Raw genomic sequence first — 9,817 nt, forward strand, 5'->3', positions numbered from 1 at the left:
TAAAATTCTGCTGACTAATTTGACTCAAACCTGTACTGGAGTATGTAAACATGATCTGACTTACTGAAGCAGTCAAACTGTTTTTAACAACAGCTGGTGCATGAGTAATGCTTATGGGGTAATTTTTATGAATAGCTACCCAATTGGTCTTAAACCTGTAACACCCCCCCCCCCAATTACCTCTCTTCAAACAAAACCCTGTACCATACGTATTCTTTAAACTGATACATCCTTCCTTTTTGCTTCCATTTTCTCATAATAATGACAAATTTTTATATTTCCAAATCTGTCTTGAGCCTGTAGTCTGCTTGTTTTTATAGCCCATATGCTGTTCTGCAATTTGCTCTAGGCTGTGCTTTCACCTTTAACTCTTTCTGTAACTACATTTGATTATGTACTGTTTTCTTCAGTGCAAGTGGGACGGATGACTTCATGTTGAAGGAGACAGCAGAAAATGCTGTTTAATAGAATTGATAGTGGTGTTTGTCATGCTGGAAAAGCTAGTTAAATAGGCTGAAAATATTTGTTGCTTCAACAAGATGGAATTAAACTGCTTTAACTTGTATAACCACTAGAAATTTCAGCAACAGCTATTATGGCAATAAGTTGAGAGTAGTTAGTAAAAAGCTGAGATTTCCCACAGATTATCTGAAATAAGTCCTATTCAGTTGCTGTTTGATATCTTCTGAAACTTAAAGTAATTATAATTCAATAGTACATGTTGCTGTAAACAATGTCAGGTTTTCTTTTATCAGACTTAGGCCTGAATTTTGCCTGTTCATCTCTGCAGATGACACCTCAATGTCTCTTCTCATAGTCCTATTTTATTTGGATGAAAGGACTTAAGTAATCCTCCTAGCAATATAAAGATGCGGCCTTGTTTCCAGTCCRAGACCCTTTAAAGGGAATAACACAGGATGTAGTTTGATATGCAGATTAGAGTTCTACTATGCTCTGTCTTAGCGTTCTGTGACTTTGATTTTTGTTTCTTGTGGATGACTATAAAATATGTAAGCTCCGAAGGTGTTTTTATAACTGCTTTAGAATAAATTCACCTATGTAATAATGGCAGTGTAGGGTTAATGTTATTGCCTGTTCTGAAATTATTTGGTTTTAATGCTTGTTCAATTTTTGTAAAAGCTGAGAAGAAGAAAGCGTCAGAAGATGATTTTCCATCTGATGAGGTTATACTTGTTTATGAGTTAACACCTACCGCTGAGCAGAGAGCTCTGGCTGACTTTCTTAAGCTACCTTCAACATTTTTTTGTTATAAGAATAAGCCTGGATACGTGAGCGAGGAGGACGATGGTAAGAAGTGACAAAATTGATCTTTGTGTTGCCTTATTGTGCGTGGGGGGGGGGGTATAATGCTATTATAAATAGACACTTTAATATTTTTTGGACTGATGGGGAATAACATTACTGTCATCTTTCTTAAGTCCAAAGATGTACACTCAAGTCTTCAACACTCAGAATGGCTAAAGGGAATGACTAAAGGGAATTTGTTATATATTGGCTCCTTTGGGGTGTTGACACTCATATTGCCARTGTAGCTGGTTAGGCAAGGCTAATAAATCAGATGTTTGAGATGATTCTTATTTGAACAAGACACCCCTATAAGTCTTTTTTAGAGTCAAATATGAGGCACTTTTTCAATACTTTTCTTTTTAATTTAATATGTAAAGTTATCAAAAAGGAACATGCCCAACTTTCCTAATTGCTAGATAAACTTTTTTAAAGCAACTTTCTGAATTCCTGACGTTAAAACTGGAAATAGTTTTGCACCACATCTTATTCTGTGTAACTAAATTACTCTTAACATCTTCAGCAGCAAATGTTAAATGGAAATACTTCCAAAGCATTGTATCCTACAGGAAATGGGAGAGGACTATCCCCCTTCCACAAATATTCAACAAGCTTGCCAATTTTTATATAGTAGTATGTTCTGTCTCCCTTCCCCATTTTGTTTCATAGTTCTCTTGATAAAATGACTTGGTTCTAAACAAAGAATATTTTCTATGCCACCCAATCATAAAAACCTAGGCTGAGAAAAGTATTCAGTGGTATGTTAAAGCAGAATAGGAAATGAAAACATACTTGTTGAACTGTGGAACTCTTAAAACATAAACAAGAATCATGGGTGCTTGTTAGGCTTGTGAGATTGATGGGCTTAACAGATTTGATAGTACCTAGAGGGTGCCTGTCAACTTACTTGTTTCCTGTATTTAAGATGAAGACTATGAAACTGCTGTTAAGAAACTTAATGGAAGACTCTATCCCAGTGATCCAGAAGAGAAAGGAAAACTGCAAGATCCTGCAAAAGGTATGTCTGAAAACACAATAGTCAGAATTTCTTATACTGAAACTTAGCTATAAGTCTTGGGCTTTGAGGTTAACTTGATGTTTCTCTGGATAGTTTTTAGACACACTAATATTGGAAGCAGAAAAGTTTCTACTAAAAATGTAACTTTGAGCTCAGTATGTTGCACTGTTACTCTAGCAATAACTGGTACCTGAATAAGAAAGCTGTGTTTTGGAGGGCCTCTCAACGAGAACATCAAACTGTCTTGCTACCTTGAGACTTCTGGCTGGCTTCTGAATATGTAAAGCCAAGCTTTGCAAGATGCTTTCAAACATGTAAAACGGGGCCTCTAAAGTAGTTGATGTCTACAGCTGTGAATATCTCCAATAGTCAGTAGGCTTATGTTAAGCATATGAGTTAGTATTATTAAAAATAGATGTAATGAGAACTGTATCCAGTGTTTTTATAGTAACAGTGCAACTACAGAAGATCAGATTTGYTTCTCTCATGCTTGGGTTTACTTTGGCTATTCTTCAAACTTCAGTGTTGCATAACAAAGTCTGGATAGATATTTTTATAAATGGAATTTCTTCTTGAGGATATGTGCTTTTACATACTAGAAAGATTGCTCATATTTCTGCTTCCCTCAATATACAAACCTGGATGGAAGCTAGTAATAGTACTTGCAGATTGAGCTCTTCATCACTGCATGAAAGTATCCTGATGGCAATAGAAAACAAGTGTTAACTGAGATTTTCCAATTCTAGTCACCCTGAGTGAAGTTAAATAAGCTAGTTTTCACTTCTGGTATTTAAATAACAGTGCTATTTGAAAAGTTGTTGAAGTCTTACTTTAAGATGTTCTTGGTATCATTAGGTTATGTATAATGTAGGTGCCAAAAATTATTTCGGTATCTAACTGCTTTACCAGCTATTTTCCACTAATTCTTATTCTTTGCAGTAGGCATCACAGGAGAAAGTGAATTGGAGAATGAAAGAGAATGTGTTATTGTTTGGGAAAAGAAACCAACTCCTGAGGAAAAGGCTAAAGCAGAAGCTCTGCAGCTTCCTTCAACCTTTTTCTGTGGTGTTAGCAGCGATACTGAGGATGACAGTCCAGAAGACTTTCAGACAGAAGTTAAAATTCAAGAAATGAAAGTATGAACTAAATCTTTATTAAAATTTTTGTTGTTAAATTTGTACATTTGCTTGTCATACGTGTGTGTACTTTTCACCTTGTGGGGACTGAAATATCTGGTAGGGAAGAACTGTGTGACTGATGGCTGTGCAGCAAGTCTTTGGCAAAGCTGGAACTGAAGCTCAGATTTTAAGTTTCTCAGGGAGAGAGAGAGGAGGTACAGCTTGCTTCATCAAGTATAAACTGCTTTGGCTAGTAAAATCCCTCCCAGCATGTTTATGTGAGAGTTATTGCTTTCAGAAAGAGTAATAGTTTGGGCTTTTTGAAAGTGTGCTACTGCAAGGGCCCTGTCAAGTTAATGTCCGATGTGTGCCAAGTGTAATGAAAGCAACTTCAGTAACGAAGCTTTTAATGATTGTTCTTGGTTTTCTCCAGCTGTTCTCTTCTCCTAACTTTATTTTCTGTAAACTGAAGAGGCTGTTTTATTGTATATGGTATAGGCCCATAATCTCTGGTTGTTTCCAAATTGAATCCACCTGAATTTCAACAGATCTTTAGTTGCCACCTGTGTTTTCACTAGGCAATATAGTTGCATGGACACAGCTTTTTTTCCTCAAAGGTTTCCCCAAAATATTGGATAAATGAGGTAGCTAGTGATTCTGAAAAACTGGGAACGCTACAGGAAAATGGGAGTCTTTTGAGAACTTAAAGAATCACCATCATGGTTTTTCAGACTCCCATCTTACTTCAGTATTCCTGTTGTAGTTGAATGAATAAATTGGCAGCAACAGAGAATAGCTTGGTATATTCTTTTGGGTGGTTTTGTTGTTGTTGTTCGTTTGTTTTTAAAGACTATTCTTAGTCTCCTGAGGAGGTGGTTCAAATACTAAGCTCTTCTAGCTTATTTGCTGATTACTTTGCTTTTTATGAATTTCAGGAGAATGAGGTTACAAGCTCAACTGACTTAGCCTGTACCTATAAGGAGGAAATATCTACTCCATCAACCAGTGAGGCAGCAGTACTTGTCCAGTCAGCTGCTAAACATGAAGAACCAGATTCCACCGCAGAAACTGTGCAAGTATCACAGACTTTATCAGGAACTGATGACAAACCTGTAGATTTATCAACTAAAAAAGAAAGTGATTYAGACTGCACAGACTCAACACAAGGTAAAGTCAAGAGGTGGTTCTGTTTTCTTTTTTGGGGGGGGGGGAGGTAGGAGCTTAAGTATGCATTTTGTAGATAAATTAATCTAGTATAGCTATTTTAGTGAACGGAAGTAGTATCACTACTGAATTAGAAGCATGAGTGCCTATCTAGTACAAAAAGTAAAACTGAATGGGAACAAAAACGCATATATACATCAAATTCTAGTGCATTCTCAAATAACACTACCACAGAGGATTGCTACTTCCCATTGTACAGTTTATACACTGTGTACTTTCTTTCATTTATTTAAGGTTAAATGCCACATTTATACCACGTGTAGTTCTGTACAGAATAGTGTGCTGAGACTAACTCTCAGATTCTCTTGAGCCCCCCCCTTTTTTTTTAAACCATGATAAATGACTGTCATTATGATGATAGAGGTACGCAAATCTTAAATTGGCACTTCTTAGAAGGGAAAAATACTGTAGAGACTCTCCAGTTTATTCTTGTGACTACATGACATGAGAAACACTTTCATTAAGAAAGGAAGAAAAACCTTTGACTTTCCCTTCTTCTTTGGTAGAGAACAGAATCATCTCATTTGGTTTCGGCAATGTTTCAGGCTTGTCATTTGCAGATCTGGCTTCCAAAAACTCTGGAGATTTTGCTTTTGGCTCAAAAGGTAAGTTAAACTGTTTCAAGACAGACACTCAGCTTGACTTCTGCTTCATACTTCTTCTTCATACCTTTGTGCACTGAATTTCTGCTGATTGTTAGTAGTTTTGTAAGTTTGTGTAGGGGTTTGTTTTGTTTTGTGTTTGGACAGAAATTTTAAAAGTAAATCTCTTGATCGTAGATAAAAACTTCAAATGGGCGAATACAGGAGCAACTGTATTTGGAGTACAGGCAGCCAACAAAGCAGATGAAGATGAAGGTGGTAGTGATGATGAGGTTGTACATAGTGCTGATATCCACTTTGAGCCAATTGTGTCCTTACCAGAGGTAAGAGGACTTCCAGAGTATCAAAGGACATTAAAATAAGCATATTTGCAAATAAAGCAAGTTTAAAAAAATGTATTTGCTTAACTTTGCTTTCTCTTCTTCATGCTTGTTCTGTGTTTCTTGCACTGCCTATATAGAAACACTTGCTATTTTCAATCCTTAGTACAGCATAACACTTGGCGAGCGTCTGGTGCCCCGGTTAGTGATAAAAACTTCCAAGGTTTTATACCTTGATTCTGTGTTAATGAGCAAACAAATATCTGTTGTAAAAGTTAAACTGATTCATCCTAGCATACTTGAAAAAAGGGGAGGAAAACTGAGTCAGTATTAGTACAACTCGCCTATGGGTTTGTATTGCTGATTTGTTATGGATTCAGTTCTGTCACAGCCATCCCAATTTGAAGTTTTTACTTTAATCTAGGTGAGACAGTTCCAGAATCACTAAGCAATAAAGATGTAGTGCAATTAACCTCACCTGAAGGATGAGGAAACTTTTGTTAGTTGATAAGAGAGAGATCTTCAAGAAGTAGGAGAACCTTGAAAACTTAAACGGCAAAGGTAGCATTGTATAACTGTCACTGGGTTTTAACACAGTAGTTCATGTTTTGGTATTAAGCCTTAGGATGCCCAACAGCATTAAAAATATTAGTGAGGTGGTTGCATGAATATAGTTTGACTTCCTATAAAGAATGTGATTATAGATTAGTGCAGTTATTAAAAAAGACCAATAGAGCACAAATACAAAATACTATGTAATGTCCTTTAATTTGAACAGCTAATCTGAGATAGTTTGTAACATGCTTTGAACCCATGCTTTTCTTCAAAAGTTCATATGCCTTTGCTCATCTGTCCTATTATGACTCCCCCTGCCCCCATGCCTTTCCTATTCATCCTTCTCATCTCTTCCCTCCACAAATGCCTGCTTGTTGCTTATTTCTCCACTTCTCTCAAGTCTTTCATATCTGTAGAAGATAGGTTAACTAAAGGATGTTAGAGACCATTAGTATGCATACAGAGAGTTAGGAGGAGATGCAGCTCTTAAGCCTTGGTTTGTTATACTCAATTGATATTTATCCTGTTTGAATGCAAATATCAGGTTCTTTAACCAGTGTTCAAATGGGGTAATACCTGAAATGCCAAGTACTCTATCTTCGCTTGTTAGCATGCACGTCATCAGCAAACTGGAACTTCCCTTGGAAATCTGCTAAAGCACTTGATAGTTTAAAAAAAATCCCCCCCCCCCCAAAACAAACCAAAAACCATGTGCAGCATGGAGAAGAAATATTGCAGTACTAGAATTAATCTCAAACACTAGAATTTGTTGGACTATTAAATTTTCCAAGTGGTGTCTCTAATCTAGCCTTTTCATTTATGTGATGAATATGACTATAGAACTGCATGTACAAAATCACTGGAGGAAGGAAAACATTGGGTAATTTTCTACTGTAATATGTTAGAATAATAATAAACGTGTATTGCTGGTGAGAGTGACTCTGGAAAAGCCCAAGTATTCTCTTCTGCTGCTTTCTAGGTGGAGGTAAAATCTGGAGAAGAAGACGAAGAAATTCTCTTCAAAGAGAGGGCAAAACTTTACAGATGGGACAGAGAAGTTGCTCAGTGGAAGGAGCGTGGTGTTGGAGAGATAAAGATCCTCTTCCACACACAGAAGAAATATTATAGAGTCCTAATGAGAAGGGACCAAGTTCTTAAAGTCTGTGCAAACCATGTTATCACCAAAGCAATGAATTTAGTGTCCTCAGATACATCAAACAATGCTTTAATTTGGACAGCCACGGATTATGCTGGTAAGTTGTTCGGGTGGCTTTTATAGCTCTTTCTAGGTCTTCTGTAGTCTATGTGGTTTTGTTTTGCCCTAGAGATTATATAAGATGAAAGCTATTGCTATTTGACCCTGCTGAATAGAGCAAAAGTAACGTGTTTGGGGATTTGTTTTCAGATGGTGAAGTAAAAGTAGAACAACTTGCAGTCAGATTTAAAAGCCAAGAAATGGCTAATTCCTTCAAGAGAAGATTTGAAGAATGCCAGCTAAATTTATCAGAACTACAGAAAGGACACCTGTCTCTGGCAGCAGGATTGTCAAAGGACACCAACCCTGTTGTGTATTTTGAGGTTTCTGCTGATGATGAACCTTTAGGACACATAACCATGGAGCTGTTTTCAGATATTGTCCCTCGAACTGCTGAAAACTTTAGGGCCCTGTGCACAGGGGAGAAAGGATTTGGATTCAAGAACTCCAGGTTTCACAGAATAGTTACTGACTTTGTTTGTCAGGTAAGCAAAAAAAGATTGGTTTTCTTTGAGAGAATGCAATGCATCTTGACTGACAATGGCACTTCAAAAATCATTTATCACCTGTCCCCCCCCTGCACACACACACTACTTGTCACCAGGATAAACAAAGCATCTGGTCTTTTGATTAGTTACAGCCTCAGTCTGAAGCATGCCCTTTACTACTGATGATTTGTTTAAACTTGTGTGTTTCTGATAAGAAAGCTTTGCTTGCTCATTTAGGGTCTAAGCTAGTTTCAGGGTGTTCCATATCCTATAAGGAGTAGACTTTCTTAAAACAACTGAACTCCTGCACCTTGTGCCCCCTGACCGTAAGTAACCTTTTAACGTCACATGAAAATAATATTAGTTTGCTTTTGCTCAGACTTTTCCCAGGTACAAACAGAGGCTTTTCATTAGAATTGAGGCTTTCCTTTACTATACAATATCCTGTATTGTCACCTTTATACATGTAGTCAAATAAGAAGGAGCCAGATGCCTGCTGCCTTGCAGAAAGGCAAGATACTGCTCATTAGCAGCAGCTGCCATCCTGAACAGACAGTATTTCAAGAGTATCTGCCCAGGAATGTGGTAAAAGCTGCCACCTGCACAGAAACRGGGAATTGTTCATCAGTGGTAGCTTACCCTGGATCAGTTCTGTGCCTGCAGGGACTAAACAAGAACAAGATACTACAGGTCCCGGCTATCAGGGCTAAGTGATGGAAGCAGGTAGTAAGAAAGGCAGGCCTAGAGAAATGGCCACCGTGCAGAGCAGGAAGATAAAATGCTGTGTTTGGAATGAACAAGAGAAGACATCCTGCTGTGTTAGGGTTAAATTTCCCACTCTACTGCTTTAACGCCTACAAGCAAAGTTGTTGAAGCTGGGATACCTTATATCCAAGTAAATACAATACTTGTGAAAATTAAGAATTAATTTTACTTCTGTGGTGGGTGTTTTTTGGTTTTTTTAAGAAAAGTCTTTACCTTTGGAAGAGAATATAATTGTGCTATTGGTTGATGTCTAGGGGCTTGTGAGTTAATGTTGTTGGGGGGGGTTGTTTTTGTTTTTCTTTTAGGGAGGTGATATAACTAACCATGATGGATCAGGTGGACGATCGATTTATGGAGGAGACTTTGAAGATGAGAATTTTGAAGTGAAACACACTGGCCCTGGATTGTTGTCAATGGCAAATAGGGGTCGGGATAAAAACAATTCTCAATTCTTCATAACACTTAAAAAAGCAGAACACTTGGACTTCAAACATGTTGTATTTGGGTTTGTGAAAGATGGAATGGATGTCGTGAAAAAAATTGAATCCTTTGGTTCTCCCAAAGGGTTAGTAAGCAGAAGAATTGTCATTACAGACTGTGGGCAAATATAGAATTATTGGTTTGAGTATACAGATGTTCTAGTGGTATAAATCTGTATTTAGATGTTATAGACTATTTCAACTTCTCAAAATGGACACTTCTGATGTATAAATGTAAAATTACAGCTTACAGTTGTTTTTTGTGTTGTAACTGATTTTTTTTTGCATGTTAAATAAAAGTTCAGACACTGGCATATTTCAGGTGTACTTGTGTTATCCTGACTTATTTGTATTAAATGTTAAATTTTAAAAATTAAATCTTAGTCTTGTTAAAGTAACTGTTGTGTCTTCACTTCAGTTTGTAGAAAACTTGCCTAATTTGGCTTCCTGCTCATACGTTTCTATTTTTGAATATGGAAATCCTAGGTACTAACTACTGGTTAGTAAACTGTAGGCCTTTGAAAACATTCCTTTTTATTCTGATATGCAAAAAGAAAGCTGAGGCAGCTGGCACATAAATGCTGTTTTTGCTGTTTGAAGTCTGTGAATAGCATTTCAATATCTGAAATCTAGTGAACAGTTCTTATGTGCAGTCTTTAACACAGGATTTCATTGTTGAGATTTGCTA

At 37.0% G+C, this 9,817-nt stretch overlaps 1 protein-coding gene across 4 annotated transcripts in view; it reads left to right on the forward strand.

The window, feature by feature from the left end:
* Positions 1–9,527, forward strand: part of LOC112960875 (E3 SUMO-protein ligase RanBP2-like) — a 34,073-nt gene extending 24,546 nt beyond the window's left edge. For 2 of the 4 annotated variants that reach the window (XM_026055497.1, XM_026055498.1), the window contains 9 exons: positions 1,141–1,308; positions 2,231–2,323; positions 3,263–3,459; positions 4,377–4,608; positions 5,172–5,270; positions 5,445–5,590; positions 7,122–7,395; positions 7,548–7,882; positions 8,956–9,527. In XM_026055497.1, the coding sequence (XP_025911282.1) occupies positions 1,141–1,308; positions 2,231–2,323; positions 3,263–3,459; positions 4,377–4,608; positions 5,172–5,270; positions 5,445–5,590; positions 7,122–7,395; positions 7,548–7,882; positions 8,956–9,261 (1,850 nt within the window). In that variant the 3' untranslated portion in view covers positions 9,262–9,527. Of the gene's footprint in view, positions 1–1,140; positions 1,309–2,230; positions 2,324–3,262; positions 3,460–4,376; positions 4,609–5,171; positions 5,271–5,444; positions 5,591–7,121; positions 7,396–7,547; positions 7,883–8,955 lie in introns of those variants that run through there. The other 2 variants (XM_026055496.1, XM_026055499.1) reach the window with 2 other exon arrangements.
* Positions 9,528–9,817: the final 290 nt, after the last annotated feature.

The sequence above is a fragment of the Apteryx rowi genome, unplaced genomic scaffold (assembly GCF_003343035.1).
Source record: "Apteryx rowi isolate R43461 unplaced genomic scaffold, aptRow1 scaffold_123, whole genome shotgun sequence".
NCBI classification, from domain to species: Eukaryota; Metazoa; Chordata; class Aves; order Apterygiformes; family Apterygidae; genus Apteryx; species Apteryx rowi.